The following is a 21130-nucleotide window of genomic DNA, read 5'->3' as shown; positions in this document are numbered from 1 at the left end:
CGTGTTTGGCGTGATCACTAATAACGTTTCACCTAGGTTATCACCGTGCCCATCTCTCATTATGCCAGACTCGGGCACGACAGCCGGACATTAGCCGACTGAAAACCTAGAGAGCAAACAAACCAAGATGGCGGGCGTTGCGGCGTAATCGTGTTCTGCGCTATCGCGTCGCTGTACCGTTCACAGTAGCATCCTGGACGCCAGAGATATCGCCAGCATCAGCCTGCCTCAAAGCATCTCAAGATCTGCTCTTAGCTCGGGGATAAACTGTTTTCTACGAGTGTTTCTTACGTTGTAGGATTTTGAAGAGTTTCGGTTTCGACACTGACCGAATGGAAGAGCAGCACCACCGGTCGACAGGGATAATGGAAAGTGACTTAACGTGTGATAGATCCGCTCTTTGTATGCACCTCCAAGTACAGTGCTCAATTTAAAAAGTATACTGGCGTATTATGGACTGGCATTTCGTATCACGCTGGGAGATAGGACGCCGTAGAACATCCTACCTGTGTATGCAATGACGTTTGGATGCTGTTAACCGGACAAGGAACTCTTTGTGCAAGGGTTGTTTTCTTTCGATGATGCATATTTTGTTTCGTCAAAAAACTTTTAAATCGTGTTCCTGATCTGCAACAATTATTGATTGTAGAGGCTTTCATGTAACCTTAAACCCTCGCTGGGCTAGCTGGTGGATGGGTTTCCCCCAAGCGGTGTTTCTGACGGAAGGGAGAACCATCCAATATTTTCCAATAATTTTGTCTTAGCTGATAATGCTTTCATTGCTTATGTTCGCAAACAAGTGGCTCGGGGTCATGTCATGTTGAGGTGTAACGCCATTTCGGAATGTTTGCACTAAACTTCCGTCACGAAATATGGTTTGTTTAGTTTGTTGCTGTTTGTTAGCAATAAATGATGCATCTATTAACGAAATCGGAGCGGAATGAGATTCTTCTGTACGCGATTTCTCTAGGAAGGTCGGGGTCTTTTGACGGCTATATGAAACTATCATTGGTGTATGGCAACCCATCCTTAGATCGTCTTAGACGCCTTGGGGCACTGTGTCACATCCAGAACTGGATTCTGTTTTTTCTCAAATATCATCGTTCAATGCTTTGGGAGGGTTTATTGCTAGGGCTTTATGCTCGCCAGCATTAAGGTTGGCCTGGCCTGAGTGTGTGTAGTTGAGAAGATCTGGTCATCGTTTAATTCGTTAGATGCCAGGCCTCACCGTTGTTTGTATCATGGTTCTAGTTCAGCTTGGTGCCAGATGGAGAGACACGCCTGTTGCTGACGTCTGTCAATGACGCAAAACACTCTGCTTTTCTTGGTTACGGTCAACATTTGCTACTTTGCCAAGTTAAACATTCGCAGGGTTTTCCCATGCTTCACCGAGTACCACAGCTCCCGCCGGGATAGGTTATCCCGAGATATCTGCAGTGACGAACATTTTAGCAACTTGATCTGGACAAAAACAAGCATTGGGCTCCTCTTTTTTAGCGTTGTGAGCGTGCAGTTCTTGTGCTGAAAAGAAATGCTCTTCAGTATACCAGAAGGTATTAGTTAGATTGATTGGGTAATGATGCCATCACCGTCCGTGAAAGTGCTGGGGTTTACTATTGAAAGTACCCATTCGTGGGAGATGCACATGCCCCATATTTTGAAAAGGGCAGCTCTATCCTCTTCTGCTTGTGTAACATTTGTCATCGCTCTACGCCCGAGGTTCGTAAACTTTCCATCCAGTCCGATGCTTCCTCCCTCTTCTGTACTGCCTCTCTGTCTGGCATGGCGCTGCAGCGTGTCGCCTAAACAGAGTGCAAGGCGTGATGAACTTTGGCGCCAGGATTGCCACCGAAGGTCGCTGGCGAGATTCGATGGCGGCGGCTGTTCAAGCGCCGGGCTGGCGCGCTGCTCGTGACTTTGTCACCCAGCCTTGCTGTATCCAGGGCCCTTAACGACTCGGGGGCTCCGGGTGCCATTCGGTCACTGTTGCCACACTGTGCCACACGGCCACGTACCGCTGTATGCGAGCGTGCCACCCGGACGGCACGGCGGGCGCCCTTGCTCTGCCAGCTCTCCGCTTGTCGGTGGCACGTGGGGTCGCGGTGGTACGCAGACCATCACTGCCTCTCGCAACCACAATGAGTTTGGTACCAGGTTGGAGGATTTAGACGGTCGCGTTGTGTAATCATTGCTTGCTCGCCGTTGTGTCACGTGTGTTGGCGACATAGATTCAGATTTTTTGACAAAGTGGTGGGAATGAATGGTTGATAACGTGCGAATGTGCTTGCGTTGTCACTGTATTACTATTGCATTCATACTACTATTGTAAGCGTATGGAATCAAACAGCAAGCTGCCTGTTTGAATGATTCCTGAATACAATTAACTTACCTAAACAGAATGAACTGAAAACAGAACGTATTGGTTATCATGCAAACATTGATTATATTGTCCAAGCTCAAAACACAAAGTCTTGAGTGAAAACACAGCGTTTTTTACAGTATCTTCAATCTCTTTGCTTAATGGCAACCTTTCATCAACAGTTCCTGGTAAATTAGAGATCAGTTAATGCCAGCAAAAACTTCCATCTCGCATTAGTTTGGCAACTATTTGAACCGGTGATGTCCGCACGTTGCTCGCGATAGAAAGACTGCCTATCTAATCATTAATATATCGAGAAAAGACGTCCCGGACCAGACACCAGGGAAACATGACGTCCTATACAGGCCATCGAGGAGACCAGGCTCCACGAGATCGACTGGACGTCACGAAAGTACACCATGCAAACCACGCATCACGAGCCAGAACCCAAGCAACCCAGACTTCACAAGCCGAATACCAGTGAGACCGGAAGTCCCGAGCGGACACTTATGAGACTAGGCATCACAAACCAGACACAAAAAACAAACTTCAGAAGCCAAGCACCAAGGAGACAGTCGAAAAGCTTGGAACATGGGAAGGAGCATGTCGGAGGAAGCACGGCAACGCGTTCTGCAAGAGACTAAATGTGTCGAGCACAAAGCACTGGTGGGTTTGCACTAACCAAGACACTGCTGGAAAAAGGAAGCAGACCCACGTCGAGTTGGTAGTCTGTTTCCATCCATGATGCTGTACAAACTACTTTACATGCCCACCGCGATTCTTGGGCACCTAATGGGCATAGCTCTGAGCGAAATGTTTCCTCCGTGCCAAATGGCAATATTTCGTTCCCATCGAAATCCAAGTGTTGCCCCAGGATCCATGCCCCAGAATCCAACGTGCCCAGGACCAAGTTCCCCCTGTCGTCTTAATGTTATCGGCCGGACGTCTTTTGTGACCTGTGGCACCCTCGCGTGCCCCAGGCGGCCACTTCTGGTTCCCGCTGTCGTCTAAGTGTCGTCAGCTCGACGAGAACCATGTGAAGCTGCTCAAGTACGGCTCGTGGGCCACCTCGGCCGGGTTTGCTGACTGGTACGCCATCCAGACAGTCAGCCCCGGTGCCAAGCCTGGCAACTTCGCAGACCTCTCCTGCTTCCTGGTTATGAAAGTGAGCACAGGCATGTTTGGGCTTATATTGCGACTCATATGATTTTGGAATGCTTTCGGTTTACTTGTCCTTACCAGTACTGCGTATGAATTCGATTCCGATGGTAAAGGTGATGGAACAGATCTTATACTTTCGGTAGTGGTTTTCAGAAAAGCAAGATGTGCCTGAGAATATCAGTGATCATAAAGCAGACTAGAAACAACCTCAACGAAACCTCATCGCTTTTACTCAAAGCAAACGCATTCCATACAGCTTATAAAACAGTAATATATAAGCATACACACAACTGTATTTTACAGCCATTTAACGTGCATGGTTATTGTTCGAGAACAGATCACACAGCAACACAGTGCTTTAGTAATTTACCGCCTAAGAGACGAATCAATCTCGAAATATGTTACCTCTATGTCGCACATGTGTTGGTGTGAAGTGCTCCACAGCCTTGCTCGTTGTATATTACCTATTATAACCGACATAACCCATGGGCGTGGGGCCGTTGCAGGACGAGGTGCGAGCCAATGCCAACGAATGGCTTTCCCTGGGTTTGCACGGAAACCAGTCGGGACCGCTGATTTGCGAGGGAGTCCTGCCTAACGACAGGAGAATCGGACCCATCGGTAAGTCACGTGCGGCGTCGTTAGAGCGGGAGATCACGCCTAGATGTCGGTAACAAGGGTCTTTGTGGGTGCTGATGATTGGATGATGTGCTAGAAGACGCAGTGATATAGCACGCTGCGCGTTTCAGCTGAGGTGTCATCGGATGTCCTGGTTATGACGTCATTGGGAAACATCAACTGTCTGTCCGGTGGCATGCAAGGCCATTCAGAGTGCGTCATTTGTTTGCATTTCCATGAAAAGTGTGTAGGTGATTGAACCGAGAAAAGGGTGTGTTACACTACAATTGCTACCACTGGTGTTTAGAGCTATTGACATTAAAACATGTAGCTACGTCGTTATGCTCATTAAACTGCATGGCTATCTCACCAGCTTCTTATCTACGTCTGTAGGGCCATCACAGAGCTAACCCTGAACGAAAAATGTCTCGACTGCACTGAATTACTGCAAAAGCGATGTCAAGTACTGCAACATGTTAAGGAAACATCTATCATTTGCTGCACTGTGCTTCAGGTGATGGCGCGCGAGCAAATGATGAGTGCGTGGATCCGTTCTTCCTACTGCTCTCTTCGGCCTGCTGGAACGGTATCTCTATGGCTTGCATCGACCTGGTAAAGAAGCACGTCACCAGGAAGACCCACGGCGACGTGGGCATGCGCGTGTGCGACTACCCGACCATCCAGGTCAGTGTTGGGGTAGGAAGGCGCACTGGGTTGTCCAGTGGTCTGAAGGGGATTCAGTGTTCTGGTGCTCCTTCCTTACCTTTACACAATGGGGTACAGTATGATCATGTGGGTTGCGCCATGTGTACAGTTTAGTTCACTCCTCACCGCATGCATGCATGGTCATAGTGTGACTGTTCTTTCCAAGGCTCCTCCACAGCAAACTGTGTCCGCCCCCACCAGGACTACTTCGGCGAATGCGTATGCGACACGAACGCGACGCGGCTGATGAACGCGTCGCTCGCCATGGGCATGGACCAAGTGACTGACAACAACAGCTGGGAAAAGCACAGCGACATCACGTACATGCCGAGGTCAGTGAGGCCCGGGGAACTTAGACATCACGGGTTGGAAAACTGGGGTAGGGCTCACGTGGGTATGGCTACCACAACTGATAAGAACGTGTAGCATCAGCAGGATGCCTTTTTCGGATGTTGTGGTCGAATCTTTTATGAGCCCTGACAATGAGAGCTGGACACGAAAAAAGTGGGTAATAGCTTCTCTAAAGCAAATGTGTCGCGTTGTTTTCTTCAATATTTGTTCCAGCAATTCTCGTACCTGTCCGTGTGTTGCGTCTGCACCGACTCGATGGTCGATGGGTTGGTCAGTGTAGTAGCTTTAGCTGACATTGCCGCCAGTTAAGGCACGTTTTGTAATGGTCTCAGTCGACAGCGTAATTAAATGATGGTTAGCACACGCTAACATCAGATTTAGTGCTACTCGAGGACGGCTGTACCATGCCGAGGCATCACTCGCTGAACAAACTCATGGCTATATCCTACAGGCATAATTAGGGTACAACAGGCGTTTGCAGTCTTGCTTCGCTGCGCTTGATGTGGAAATTAAAATGGTTATGTTTTGTAGCTGAATTCACGTCTCTAGCTGCTCTAGGTGTCGACCTATGACGCAAAACGTGAACAACGTTGGTAAAGGCCAAATCCATCTTGTTGGTTCGTGCACTCGTGACACGGAACACGTGCGCATTGAAATTCATGTGACGTCATTATTTGTTCAAATCCCTATCAGTACATGCCACTACCGAGTGAGGGCGTGCGTTGGATGCCGAGACGTGGCAAAAAACGTGTAAACCCTTAGAAAGGAGCAAAACCCATTTTACGAGCTCTTGTGTGCTCGACACATGGCACATGCGACCACACACTTGCGAAAGGACACTTCGCGATAGCCCGTCCAATGACCTATCGCAGCATTCCAGCCCCCCGTCGTAACATGCCCTGGGTGCCGAGTTGTGGCCAAAAACCGGTAAGCCTGTCATAAATAACAAGTCTTATCATTTCGGCGTGTGTGGGGGTGACACGTGGCCCATTCGCGTGCACTCCTGGGGACACACGACTGCCCGTTGACTACCGTATGAAAGCATACCAGGCCCGTGTCAATACGTGCCTTGGGTGCAAAAATATGGCCTAAAACGGAAAAACCGACGAAATCGGCAAAGTCCATCTTCACAGCCAGCGCGCGCATTACATGTGCAACATCATATGTTAAACACGTGATTTGCGGTTAGACTGCCTATCGAGGCATGCCAATCTAGAGTCACTTTGCTTGTTAGGCGCTGATATATCGCAAAAGCATGTAGACTCATTGAAAGTGGCAAAATGCACTTCCCAGCGCGTGTGCATCCATGACACGTGCCACGTGTGAGCCATTCTCTCAACGGCCGATTGCACGCTACATTTATCAAAGCGTTGCACTCCCGATTCCCTCCAAATCCTGAGTGCCGAAATGTGGCACCAAACGTGGTCATCGCTGAAAGCAACAAAATCCACCTTGCCACCTCGTGTAGGCGCGACACGTGGCCGTGGGGCCGCACAGTCTGGCGTTGCATATTTTTCCCCATCGAAACGCGCCACTGTGTGTCCGTCTCCTGGGTGCCGAGATGTGCCACAAAACGTGTGGGCCAGTGGAAGAGAACGAAATGCATTTTTGTGTGCATGGAACATCATACATGCGACCTTACCAAGTTGCATAGCACATCTTGCCGTGCCATTGCCGGGCCGCTCCGTTCCGTCGTCGGAATCCAGTCACGTATGCAGACGGCCGGTTGGCCTTGAACGTTCGGTTGGAACTACCGGGAGCCGGGGCAGCACCTTGTCGCGGCGTAAAAAGCGCCATGCGGCTGGTTTCCCAGGCTCGTTGGCGAGCCAATATTGTAAAAGCCATCAACAAAGGAGTAGTAAAGAGGAAGGACAGCTTGGCCAACATGGTGATTAAGACGCGCCCGGGTGTCCGGCTAGGTACCCTTCGTTCGGGGGGGGGGGGGCTCAATTTGGCCCTCCTGAGATCTCGGGGAACTAAGAAAGCTAGAGACACCAAATTTGCAGGGTGTCTTGACCTGTACGAGAACTCACTCAGGTTCAAGTTTGAGCTTCCTAGGTCATAAGTTTCATTTCAAATAAGGTCAAACAACGGGAAATTCTAGGTTGGTCTCCGAACTGCCCCCAGAACCTAGGAAACTTTCTAAGCAAAAGGTCAAAAGTCCATTTGGGGTCAGTGACCTTGTTTGACCCTTTGAAGGTCATGGTGACCAAAATCATACAAGACTGCTCTGAGTTTTGCATTTGAATAAGCAACAAAGATTACGCTAGGCAGTATGTTCATAAAACAAAATGCCGACCCGACTCATCTTAGGTCAATGACATTTTCTGACCTCTAGGAAGCCAATGGACGATGTATAATGCGGTTCTTGCTGTCAATAAATTGGAAATGAGCACCACAAACTACATCCTACAGCAAGCTCCAGAATAATAAATCAGGTTGGTTGTGACCTTGGTACGATCTTCATACCTGACCTTAGGTCAACGTAATTTGCTCATCCGATATTTGTGTTGCCCAAGAAAGCATCTCAGAGATGTATGGCTTCGTAAAACACTCCGTTATTGTACCAGATTGGACGATTCCCCAGAATTTCCCTTCGCTGAAACCATGGCCTGACTGACCTGCCATAGGTCATTGACCTTACAAGGTGCATCTAAATTGGTGATGTTAAACAATCGGCTATTGAATCTTTTACGGCTGTACAAAATTTGGCGAGGCTACGCCGCGCCGTCGGAAACCATTCTGGAAATTTCTGGAAACCATTCTGGAAACCATTCTGGAAAACCATTCGGGGGGTCAATTTGACCCCTCCCCCACCCGAGCGCGTGTTAAGTTTTGACACTTAATTCTTAACAGCTCTAGCCGTAGTGACTTGTATTCGACGCAAATATGTGAAAAGCCACCAGTTGCAGCATGTCTTGCAATTTGCAGCGCATCTGTTCGCAGTATGCATCGCAAAAAAACTCGCGATGCATGCTGAAGTTGTAGCTGCTGCAATTGTAAGCGTTGGGAAATCTAAGGTCTATCCTTAATATGCGATGGGCGCCGAGGTGTGACCCAAAATGTAAAACTGGTAAAAAAAAATGGTCAATTTCATCTTTTCAGCTCGTATACACGTGTCGCGCGCCCCGTGCCAGCGCAGATTTGCCAGCGTCCCATTCGATGATCTAACTCGCTGTGTGAATTTCATTTCGTTACGAGCCGCCGTTTTCGAGGTGCGGCTCCAGGAGTAGACTGTGTTGGGCCGTCGGTCGGCGGTCGTGGCATTGGCGTTGCCCGTGTTAAAGCTGTGAGGGTTTGTGCGGCCATTTATCGCTCACCACGTGCTGATTTTTGCGAAATGCAGAATTATGACTTGTACAGATGCACTTGGGCAGCAGTCACATATTCCACTGGCGGCTACCAGATATGCATGTCCTGTTCGCAGAACCAAGTTCCTGTCCTGGCTGTGGCAAATGAAGTTCTCCGCGGCCAAGAACGTGAACGTGGTAACCGATAAGATGCTGCATGCGGCAGGAGGCTCTGGGTACAAGGTGGACTTGGGTGAGCTTTATAGCCCGAAATGGAAAGCATAGGGGTTCTGTTCCGATAGTTGGTTGAAGAAGATAACTAATATATGCTAACAATAAACACGAAGCTCTCCACGCAGGACTCATAATTACATGTTTTGAAACCTGTAATTGTACAACTGGCAATTACGTCAAGGAGTCAGTCATCTACCCCAACCGCCATATTTAGCTCATTCATTGCACGTTTTGAAATATATTCAAATACGGTATGTCCCTGTGCGTCCCCCTTGTTTCAATGTCATCTGCACGTAGTGATATATTACGCTTGATATCAGCCCAGCTACGGGTACATAATGCTTTCAAGAAACACTGTCACGTTGTCTCACAACGCACGGGGTTAGGTCTCACCTGTGCTGACCCAATGCTGATCCCAATGTCAAGGGTCACACGCAATAAGCCACCTGCTCCATTCGTTATACGGCTTTGCGGAACGAGGCCTTCTAGATCTGCTTATATGTTGTTCGATTTGAGGATGGACATGCATCACATGCGCTGAGGCACACAAAAGGGGGTGACGATATCGTAGCATGTTTATTCGCACCCGTGAAGTCGAAACAAATGTTTGGCTGATTTCAACTGAAGGAAAGACAACCGGACCGTCGTCTGAGGCTCTCACGATAAGGTGCGCTTCGCCCGCCTACAAATATCGATCAGCTGGCACCTTGGACTGAACGCCAAGGGCACACAACTCACATGAGCGTTGACAATGCTATGATGACCTGGCGGGGCCGGCACTCCTCAATGCTCATTGCACCCGCCGTGTCCACCTATAGAGTGCCCTCCTTACCGCCCGGCCAACTCTGGTGGCTGTGGCGACTTAGTTCCTCCGTTGGCCACCAGGTCTGGAGCGTCTGCTCAGAGACGGCAAGGCCGGGTGGGTGATGGGACCCAGCAACGAGGTGCTCAGACAGTTCGTCGGCAAAGCCGTGCTTATTGGTATGGACGCCGTGGACTACTGGTAAGTGAGCCGTATTTTTGCGATCGAACTTCACTAACCCTAGCTATAAAGTTTACATGCACCATCATTTTTGACTGCGGATAATATCACATGTAATGGCAGCGCCGTGGATCCCATGACACCATTGGCAGTTTCAAAGGAAGCATATTCATGATGCTTAACTACAGACGAGAATCCTTTGCTTTGCGCTGACAGGGAGCAGAATATCAACACGCGCGCAGTGCACCACGAACTCAAGAAGATGTCCCCCGAGCAGAAGGAGGCCATCGCCAAAGAGCTGATGGAGGACGTGCAGAATGGTCGCCTTTCGGCTGACAAGGTCGCCAGCATCGACGATGAGGACTTTGAGAACCCCTTCAGCACTGGGCCACCGCATTACGTCAACAAGGTCGGTCGGTTACCCTCGGGAACAGTAAGGTCGGAACACCGGCATCTTGGTATTTTTAGAAGGAGAAAATATTTGCAGTACGAAGAGTTGGTGTTCTCCCACCCCTCAAAATTTGCCCAAATCGAGTGTTTCACATTTTAAGACTTCGAAGCCAGCATTAGATCGGAAGAAGCAAGCTCACTTATTACTGTTGATGCACCTTTAATTGGCAACAAAGTGCTACTGACAATTTCTCTGTTTAGTACATATGCTCCCCGATACGTGATTGCTTGGTTACGTTACCGCATCTGGCAAAATATTGAATGAGATCCCGTTGACGGCCGTTATGTCTGGAAACTGTGCTCACGAACGCCAGATATAAATGGCTCGATCATTATGTTTTTTGCTTTGATGGCCACATGGCACATGGAATCGCAAAATTTCGATGGCGTGATTATGACGTGAATGTCAAGGTGACTTTGTATCGCTCCGCGTGAAAAGTTCTTCCTTGTTTCCGAGCATGTAGCTCGGAAACTACAAGGACTTATGGGGCAGAGCTGCGAACTGCACCACACTGTCTTCAAGATGACTTTTTCAGTTAAAAAAAAAACATGTAAATGTGGAACACTCCCTTTAAACGTGCTCAACCAAAATTGCATAGGAATAGCCGGTATAAGGCAAGCTATCGCAGCTCATGGGTACTTCACTATCCCAGCCTCTACTGAAGTACGTTGGCAGCATGCAACTCTACGGTGTATTTTCCTACTAGCCCATAGGGTTTACGTGTGGAAGGCTTGCTTTTCACGAAGCTTAAACTGAATTATATGACGACAGTGTTGATGAACCCAGCACCAAAACAAAGACTGCTTGATTATTTTGTGCCAACCCATTGAGCATCTTTTGTCTGCAGATGCCAAAGTCTCACGGCCTGCCGGCAGCTAAGTTTTCAGTTAGGGCGCGCCGTGAATTTTCCAACTTTCGATCTATTCTCAATGGGTTGGGTAGCTTAGTTGGTGACGGGTCAGATCCATGATCAAATGACCGTGCGTTCAAGGTCAGGGCGTTTTATAATGTGTTTGCGAACTTCCCATGAAATATGTTGAACTAATGCTAACAAGAAATGAATGCTGTCGATGTTATGAAATGTAAAAATTCCTTGTTTTTTGGCATGAAGTCGGGGCTTACCATTCGAAAATGAATTATATGTGCAATCACGGTTTAAGCATCTACGCCACGTTACGTTGAGCTACCGGGCGCTTAATGTTTAGGATAGAGTACAATTTTAGTCTACAAAACGCATCTCGTGTATTTCTAGTTTTAGGCTCCAAATGATGCACAGACCTCGTTCTATCCGGCATCTGTCACCCTGTTGCTATCCCATACTAACAGCGAGTTTCATGTGATCAAAACGGCTCTGCACATGCCATTCAATTTCGCCATTCTTTAGAGTTGGCGTTTTCAGGATATAGCTTTCTTGCCCATAGAAACATGAAAAACATAATAAGCTAGGCATGATATATTGTTTTTTTTCTGTTGGAAACCTTTGGAACTTACCAGACGCTGACGCTGAATGGCCGCGAGTGCACGCCCGGCCTGAGTCCGGACAGCTACACCAAGATGACGCTCCAGAAGCGTTCACCCATCGGCGACAACATGGAGCAGTTTGACTTCGCGTACCCCAGCAAGGACAAGCACAGCGGCTGCCTGCCGGGGCAGTATGTCAAGGCACGTCTCGTCCAATGGGTCCTTCCATTGAGAAACTGGTAGTGTTGTGAGACCATCTGATCACGCGAACTGAGTCCCGCAAAGTATGTTTATCAAATAACGTGAAGTATTGTAGACCCCCGGGACGATGAGGATGGAATAAATATGAAACCAGCAATTCGAAGACGCTTGTTTGCACTGTTAAGTTTTCCACCCACGCAGTTTTATCATGTGTAGACACATGTGGACACTGTCTATCTCACCACTGCTGTGTGTCCAGGTGCGGATCCGACCCGCCGGCCACCCGGTGCAGGAGCGCTACTTCTCACCCGTGTCTCTACCCGACGAGCCCGACCGGCTGCAGCTCATCCTCAAATTCGAGACGGCTGGCATTCTGTCGCACCATTTCCAGCAGCTTAAGCCGGGTGAGCGACAACCTGTGCAGCCGTGATAGCAACACCGGCTGCACAACTAGATACCTTGTTGGGAGCTTGGAAAAATATAAATGATGCTGGCTAGATATGTTACATTAGATGACAGGAAAATTGATAGCACTTTGTGGGGATATCACTCGTTATAGCGATAGGATGATGTCATAGATACGACATATCATATCTCATATGTCTATCGTATCATAGATATATCATAGATATTATCATAGTTATGAGCCAGATGGAATTTAGTAAAATCGATGAATGTGGGAACATCTGGTGAATTTTGACGTGTCCGGCGTGAGGCTTATAAACACGTGTTTTCTAAGTTTTAAACGACATTTACTGTGGACACATTTTTGGTTACTTGATATTATATGAAATATTGGTATTTTACTTATCAAATTTCATGCCATGCTTCCTATCAATGATACGATATATTTTGATACGTTATATACTTCATGTATTCTTTATTTCGTCGTTTCATATATATGTTATATGACAAGGAAAGCCTTTGGGGTTGTGACACGACACGTAAGCTGGATATTTTAATGGAGCTCTACAAATGTACGAAATGTGGGCGCCCGAATGCGTTTTGGTCCAACTAGCTCTTGTTTGAAAGAAAGATCTTCGAGGTCATACAGGCTCTGCTATGTGGGATCGATGCCCACAGGAGGCTAGTGTCTCACAAGACAACATTTTCAGTATTGTGTTTTTCTACAATGGTTGATAATACCAGTTGACACTTCCCTTAAGAAGCAGAAAAATCACCTTTGTCTACCGTCTCGCCCTTTGTAAAGGTGCACAAATTTACACGGCTGCCGAATTACAGTAATAATTATTAACAACAATGGTAATAATAATTAAAAACACTGGCTGCACAGCTAGATGTGTCATTCGGAGCTTGGCAGCGTGGAAATAGTACAAGTACACTGGGTATTTATAACATCATATGACAGGAACATTGACGTCACGTTGGGAAGATGTCATCAAATACCATTACACGATGATAAATGTGAACCAGTGTGAATTCAAGAAAAATTAACGTACATTAGACCATCTGCTGAATTTCAGCAGGACATTAATCTCAGGACATTAATCTAATCCTCCTCCTCAGTCCTCAGGACATTAATCTAATGTGTTATTTTAGGCGACAGAAGGATCTATTTCACAGTGTGGATATATCATCCATTATTTTGACAGGAACATAGATATGACCCAACTGGAATTCAGTCAAATCGATGGATGTCGGACCATCTGCTGAATTCTGACGTGTCCGTGCCTGAAGCTTGTAAACAACATATTTGTTTAGTTATAAACAACAGCGTTTATTGTTAGCAACATAGTTTTGCTTGTTATATGGCATGGCATGAAATCATTAGATATGTTACATTATGTTTCATATCATATCGTACATTAATGATATGTTACATGTTCACATAATGTATGTTTCATCTATTTTTTTGTCATTACATAGCTATGTTATAAAATATGAAAAGCCCATGGGGCTATGACACGGCACGCAAGATAGGTGTTTAAATGAAGCGCTACAAATGTACAAAAAAGAGGACGCATGGATGTGTGTTTGCCGAGCTAGCTCTTGTTTCTAGGAAAAATTGTCAGGGTCGTGTAGGCTGAATTTTGTTGAGACAATGCTCACAATAGGATGACACCTCACAAGGCGGCATTGTCAACATTGCGATATTTGTGATTGTGACAACTGGCATTACTAGAAACGTGGCTTCATGGGCACGTACAACACTTATGTTCTCGACCTCGCCATTTGGATAAGTACTTCAATTAACACGGCTGACGAGGGACAGATCCAACTGTGTTCTTTTTAGTAAACTATGTTCGTTTCCGTAGGAAACAAGGCCACTGCCAAGACCCAAACATTGTTTTAAGGGAGAGAAATATGGGTTGTTTCTGAGGTTAAGTTGGCTTCGTTGAATGAAGAGAGATAGGGTTCGATTGAAGGTTGTCCTACCAGCTTTCCCCTGAGAGTGTGTTTCAATATATTTAAAGGTTTTAGGCTCGATTGTTGCACGAACTGGCCTAAAACTTTTTCACTACTTTATAGAGCTTTGGTTGGATCTAACTGGGCCTATCGTGCCAGGTGCATGACTTGCCTTCGCAGTTGTCGAAGAAGCTCTCAGAAAGAGTACTAACAATACAGTGCAACTTGTACACTCACTGACCTTTGAGTCTCGGAGGAATGCCACACATGCTGTAAATGTGTCCTAAGTTGTACCTACTTCATACTGTTGCATGCGACGCCGGACAACAACTTTTCTATGACATGACCAATCTACTGTAAACTTGTTCTTATTCGGATGATTTTACTTGGCTCTTTTCAGAGCGGCACATGACCGCAAGTATAAAACGCTATTGAGGGTCCTGTTTTCCCAAGAATTACTAATCTAAACCGACATGTCGGGCACCCACATGTCGGTGCCTGCTCCGGGTTGTACTCTGCCGACGAGATTCCCGTATAGCCGTCTCACATGTTTGCATGTCACACTGCCCTATGGCGAGGACTGAAAGCCCTTTTGCCTGTCCGCAGGAGATTCGATCGAGGTGATGGGTCCGTGCGGCGGCTTCGAGTACCACGCCAACACCACGGACCACCTGACCCTGATGGCCTCGGGCGCCGGGGTCACGCCCTGTCTGCAGCTGGTGCGCTCCATCATGGCGGACCCGCAGGACCGCACCCAGGTGCACCTGCTGTACTACTCCGAGACCATCGACGACGTCCTGCTCAAGGACGAGCTGGACAAATACCAGGGTCAGTCGCCCACCGCCGTCCCAGGGTCAGAGAATGGTCAGTGGCCCGCCCCACCTGTGATCACTGGAAGGATCATCAGTGTTCAGGCAGGGACCTTACCAGTGAATATCCAGTTTTGAGGTTGATAGGTTTCCAACGGGAGTGTTTTCTTTTTTAACCTTGTCTTTTTCACCAGGCACCGACCAGCGGCTGAAAGTCCTATACAGCCTGGGCGAGGCACCGGAGAACTGGGACGGCGAGGAAGGCTTCATCGATACCGACATGATCCGACACACGGTGCCAACACCCAATGGAGGCCGCTGCAAGGTAATACAGCACTGTTGCTAAACTCCAAGGAAGGCACTGCAGGCTGACGGTATGGAACGACCTGCACTTGGTGCGGTGGAAAGTGTGAGTGATCCCTGTGTGCGTTTGCGCTTGCGTTTATGTGTGCGTGTGCATGTGCGCGTACGTCTGTGTGTATGCGGGTGTGGGTGCGGATGCGGGTGCGGGTGCGGGTGCGGGTGCGGGTGCGGGTGCGGGTGCGGGTGCGGGTGCGGGTGCGGGTGCGGGTGCGGGTGCGGGTGCGGGTGCGGGTGCGGGTGCGTGTGTGTGTGTGTGTGTGTGTGTGTGTGTGTGTGTGTGTGTGTGTGTGTGTGTGTGTGTGTGTGTGTGTGTGTGTGTGCGGATGTTGTATGGGCGTGTGTGCGTAAGCGCCTGCATCGAATTAGGAACGTGAAATATGATTTCATGGGTTACAATACCGTGCGAAGAAACGTGCGCTGTTATGAAATATACCCGCAAGAGCCCCGCTCGCATGCCTGCGCTGGGGAGAAACACTGGCGCCGGAGTGATCGTCAGAAGCGCGAGGGGTGTCTGCGCGGCGCGGAGTCCGGCCGACGGGGTCGGGATCTGTGTTGGTCTGTGGTAGGGAGCGGTCGTACGGCGTGCGTTCCGGCAAGTGAAAAACCGCAGGAAATTTCACCAAAAACCTTCATGTCCTGTGACTGCTTTGGAGCACTTTTCTACCGTGTACACCTTACCGCCACCGTGTAGTGAGGGCGCATGTCCTGTCGTCTCGCCAGATGGTGCTGTGTGGCGGTCCGACCATGATCATCTCCACTCTGAGCTCGCTGCGACAGCTGCACTACCCGGCCCGCGACATCTTCGTCTACGGCCAGTTCGGCGCCGAGCACGTCCGCATGGTCTTCGGCCGCAACGTTCAGCTGTCCGGCCACTCGTCCAGCTGCGCCGTCTGAGGTCACGCGTGTACCGTCGGAAGCCACGCGTGCACCACTGTCACACGTGCACTGTCTGATTACGCGTGAACCGCCATCACACATGGACTTTCTGAGGTCACGTGTGTACCGCCCGAGGTCAAACTGATAGCCCTTGTGGCCGTCTGTACCGCCTGAGGACATCTATGCCGGCTGAGGCCATCTATACCGACCGTCTGTAGTCATCTGTATCGTCTGAGGGTACACGATACCGTCAAAGGGCACTGGTAAACCGTCACTGGTCACCGGTCACCGGTCACTGCTCACTGGTCACTGGTCACTGGACACTGGTGACCCATGGACGGAGGGTTCGTCTCTACCGTTTCCCGTGTATTGTCTGATGCACGTCTAGCCCTGTGTGCCGAAGACGGCTCAATTTGCCACGAAATTTGTATTATCCCTGTGGTTAAAGTTTGTCGGAGTACCTATGTCCCGATTAAAAGTACATGTTTCACCATAGGTAACCCGATACAAGCACTGTACGGTCCAAGGGTCTGCGGAGAGCATAAACCCACCCGGATGTACTAGACACCAGCCCGGCGCATGTGCAGTGCTAACAATGGTCGTGTCGCCTATGTAGCAAAAGGGCCTTGGTGAGCATGTTCGGTAATGTGTACTGGATGTTTAACCTCCCGGCTTGTACAGTAACACAGTATGGTGTGACGGTATGTTTTGCTTTCCCAGAGTTTGCCTCCCGACCTCGCCTTTAAGCACCTTGATGCGCTGGTCTCACCAAGACGTGGACCAGCTTTTACATATGCATGCATGTTGCATCGCTGTGGGATGATAAAAGGTCATTACACCAGCGCATGTGTGGTTTGCTTGCTTACTTCTATCTGTGTAAATTATACACCCGGCACATCGCGATACATGGCAAGTTACATGAACATATTTAAACAGTTACATAAACATTTTTTTCCAAAACCCTCCAAAAGCCAACATGATCTTAGAAAAGGGTCATTGTGAATTCCCCCGTGGGGAAGAAATAAGAGCCATTTATTTGCCTTTCGTTGAATTTGCGTGATGCATCTTGTTTGTTTATGCTTTCCCCTAAAATGAGTGCGTCAAGCCTTCGTAGCTTTTATTACAGACGGATTTTGACGAATTTGTATGCTGCAAACATAACAGAACACCGGAAAAGCGTGGCAAATGAAACTTTTACTTTCGTAATGGGGAACAAGGAGTCTACCGCGATTTCTTTCGCCAGGGCGGCTGACAAACGGAAGTTCTGAGCTTTGAGAAGGATTTCAAGAAATTGGTATTGTGCATAAAACCAGACACGTCTAATCTAATAATATGCGAAAGGTACAAAAAAGGTGCCCGTCTGCCTTTACGTCGCGACCATTCTTGATAATGCAGGACCTAACCAGGTTCGCCCACATGGGCGTTGCGTAAATGGAAACGGGGTACTTGTGCGATTAGGGAAGGCACGAAGCGGTGTTTTTTTTGCGTGAGCGGCGCGTTTGAATAATGATACTCTGGCAAGCCACAGGCGTAGAATGCGGCCTCTCAATATCAAGAGAACAGGAGGTACTGACAAGCAGAGACATCGGTTAGCAGAACATGACCCAAAACTCGGTGTTGTAGTGGCTTGACTTCCCAAAACCCAAATTTTGGCACGATGTCAAGCAACAGTATTCCATCCCAACCGTGTGTCCTACTGGATAGGATTAGTTCGGCAAAATGGTGGGGTCAATGGTGAGTAGGTGTTAACGGATGTGGAAGAATAACTGCATCGTGAATGGTGGAAAGAATGCAAAAAAAATATGGAACAATGATGCGCTTAGTCCGTAGAGACCAGCAGAAGGAAGAACAACCCAGCATAGGGGAGAGCTGGACGAATAATAAAAGTTAAATCATAGTTACATCAAGTCGTTTATGTTGAAACCGAAGACGGACAGACAGGCAGACAGACACAGAGGGGGCCGGCGGAGAGTAGGCTAAATGCCCGACAGACGCATAGTAACCCAAATCATCAGGCGGGTGTAACGGAGGGAAGAACCACTCCACGAACTCTCCCGATATTACTGTGTTCATAATCTCGAACCTCCCCCCCCCCCCTTCCCCCATCCTGAACAGTGAAGTACTTTCTTGCACGACGACCAGCGTGCTTGCACGTATGAGGACGTTTCTAGCACTGAATGAAAAGGGCATGCACATTACGAAGGAAGGTAACGCCCAGAACCACCTGTAGCACGCCTCAAAGTTACACTCTTCACAAAGAGGTTATCTGGCAGTGCTGTATTGTGCCATCGCGACACACCGGTTACAATACGGGCGGCACCTGGGCTGTGAGCGTGCGCTCGGGTCCGAGGCTCTGACTTACCTCCTACTTGGCAACGTAGGGCCCATTTTACACGACCGCCAAGGCGTGCCCCCATCCTTGCTGTGATCCACATGGCCTGATGTTTCATGCAGCCGGGTCGACACGTTGCATGATCAGCGCGTAATCACAGTCGACCTGACAGCTCTGCAGCGCTCTGCAAATTTCTCGGTATGCGATTGGACCGACGCCTAACGTACCGTGAGCGCATAAGACATCTCCGCGACAAATGTTTAAAATATATTAACATCCTAAGGCGCTTGGGACGTGCATCATACGGTGCTGATAGGAGGACACTTTTACTCCTATATCGTTCCCTGATTCGTTGAAAACTTGACTACGGCTGTTTTATCTATGACGGTTCTTCAGACCTGATCAAACGCACTTTGAACACGGTGCATCACGCCGCACTACGCACGGTGGAGGCTCACGGGCCCCCATTAGCATTACAAAGGCAGATGCTGGGACTGCGCTACACGTGCATGCTGGCGCAGTTCCCAGATCATCCCACCTACAGAGCAGTGTTTTCGCGCAGCTTACGAGGGCTTTTTCTACGCCAACGCTCTCCACAAACTTCTCCCTTTTATGTACGAATGAGAGAACTTTTAGACGCGAGCGGCCTCAATCTATGACGTGTCATCAGACCTATACCCGTGAAGACTGCTCCTTGGGAGCTAGCATCGCCAAGAGTGGATGTTTCGCTATCAAACATGCACAAGCAACGCGTTCTCATCACGGAACTTAAAGGCGCGGCCTTAGAGCACATAACCTCCTTTGACGGGTACATGGTGACTTATATAGATGGTTCGAAGACGGATGCAGGCGTAGGGTCCGCTTTTGTGTGCGCATCCACAACCCGGTGATTCACACTGCCTTCACAAGCGTCGGTCTACACTTCCGAGCTTATAGCCATCAGCAAAGGTCTATGTGTTATTAAAGTGGACGGCAGCAATCTGCATTTGATTCCTTCTGACTCCTTGAGCAGTCTCCTGGCTGTCGGCGGCTCCTCGTCGAATCCACCGGTCCAGGACATTCAATCGCGTCTTAGCTCACTGGATCGAGCAGACAAAAACAGTCGTACTATGCTGGATCTCAAGTCACGTGGGGATCTGCGGAAATGATCTTGCTGACGAGGCAGCAAAGCGCGCTACGACAGGGACACGCATTCCTATAACACCACTACCAGCTCAAGACATGTACCCCGCAGTGTCGTCGTTTATGCAGAAGCGATGGCAGTTCCACTGGAACTCGCTGAGCGCCAACAAGCTGCAGTCTGTGACACCCCGTATTGGACTATGGCAGTCGTGCTTTCGAGACAACCGGAGGGAAGAAGTTGTTCTTTGCAGGTTACGCATAGGCCACACATATGCTACGCACCGTCACGTGCTATTGGCTGGCCACAGACCATGTTGCAGTCGATGGTCGGACCCGCTGACCGTGCATCACGCACTCATTGCTTGCCGTCACCTCACTGCAACGAGAATGCAGTTTTTCGGACACTACATCCAGAAGGCCACGTGGGGCGTGGTTTCGCGGCTGCGTCCATAGATAATCATCGCGTGGCTTCGCGTTTGTTTATGTTAGTCTAGACAAGGAGGTCAAACTGGCGCCGCTTGCAGCATAATGTATACACACGCAAGGATGGGCGTGCCGCGGCATCGGGACGCGTGCCGTTGGCGGGCTGCGCGTGGTGGCGAGACGCGGGCACAGGCGAGCGAGGGTAAAAATCCGGAATAACGCGGGCGAAACAACAGACAGATGCTACAAGGATGCGTTGCCTGTTTCAAAATATGGGACATGTGCATCTCCCACAAAAGGGTACTTTCAATGTAACCCCCAGCACCTTCACGGACGGTGAAGGTAGCATTACCCAACCAGTCTGACTAGTACCTTCTGGTATACTGAAGCTCATTTCTTTTCAGCACAAGAACTGTACACTCAACGCTAAAAGAACAGAAGCTCAATGCTCTTTTTGTTCATATCAAGCTGCTAAACTGTTCGTCACTGCAGATGTCTCGGGATAACTTCCACCGGGCGAAAGCTGTGGTACACACTGGAGTATGAGAAAATAATGCGAATGTTTAACTTGGCAAAGTAGTGAATGTTGACCGTAACCAAGAAAAAGCAGAGTGCATATGCATCGTTGACAGACGTCGGCAACAGGCACGTCTCGCCACCCGGCACCGAGATGAACTATAACCACGATACAAACGATAGTGAGGCCTGGCATCTAACGAATTAAACGATGACCAGTTCTTCTCAACTACACACACGCAAGCTAGGCGAACCTTAATGCTGGCGAGCATAAAGCCAAAGAAATAAACCCTCCCAGAGCATTAAACGATAATATTTGAGAAAAACAAAATCCAGTTCTGGATGTGACTCAGTGCCCCAAGGCGTGTAAGACGATCTAAGGTAAAACAGGGTCGTCATACACGAATGATTTCATACAGCCGTCAAAAGACCTCAACCTACCTAGAGAATCCGTGTACAGAAAGATTTCATTCCACACTGATTTCGTTACTAGATCCATCATTTATTGC

General features: G+C 48.7%; 1 protein-coding gene across 2 annotated transcripts in view; it reads left to right on the top strand.

The window, feature by feature from the left end:
• The window catches only part of LOC119105679 (uncharacterized), a 40032-nt gene extending 21901 nt beyond the window's left edge, over positions 1-18131 (top strand). For both annotated transcript variants that reach the window (XM_037229146.1, XM_037229144.1), the window contains 12 exons: positions 3340-3524; positions 4027-4141; positions 4653-4822; positions 5045-5175; positions 8622-8737; positions 9604-9721; positions 9917-10109; positions 11646-11813; positions 12073-12217; positions 14787-15008; positions 15184-15314; positions 16073-18131. In XM_037229146.1, coding sequence (XP_037085041.1) covers positions 3340-3524; positions 4027-4141; positions 4653-4822; positions 5045-5175; positions 8622-8737; positions 9604-9721; positions 9917-10109; positions 11646-11813; positions 12073-12217; positions 14787-15008; positions 15184-15314; positions 16073-16246 — 1868 coding nt within the window. In that variant the 3' untranslated portion in view covers positions 16247-18131. The remainder of the gene's footprint in view (positions 1-3339; positions 3525-4026; positions 4142-4652; positions 4823-5044; positions 5176-8621; positions 8738-9603; positions 9722-9916; positions 10110-11645; positions 11814-12072; positions 12218-14786; positions 15009-15183; positions 15315-16072) is intronic.
• Positions 18132-21130: the final 2999 nt, after the last annotated feature.

The sequence above is a fragment of the Pollicipes pollicipes genome, unplaced genomic scaffold, assembly GCF_011947565.3.
Source record: "Pollicipes pollicipes isolate AB1234 unplaced genomic scaffold, Ppol_2.1 Scaffold_6138;HRSCAF=7277_pilon_pilon_pilon, whole genome shotgun sequence".
Taxonomy (NCBI): domain Eukaryota; kingdom Metazoa; phylum Arthropoda; class Thecostraca; order Pollicipedomorpha; family Pollicipedidae; genus Pollicipes; species Pollicipes pollicipes.
The sequence above is the reverse complement of the archived record's forward strand: the minus strand, read 5'-3'. Positions and strand labels throughout refer to the sequence as shown.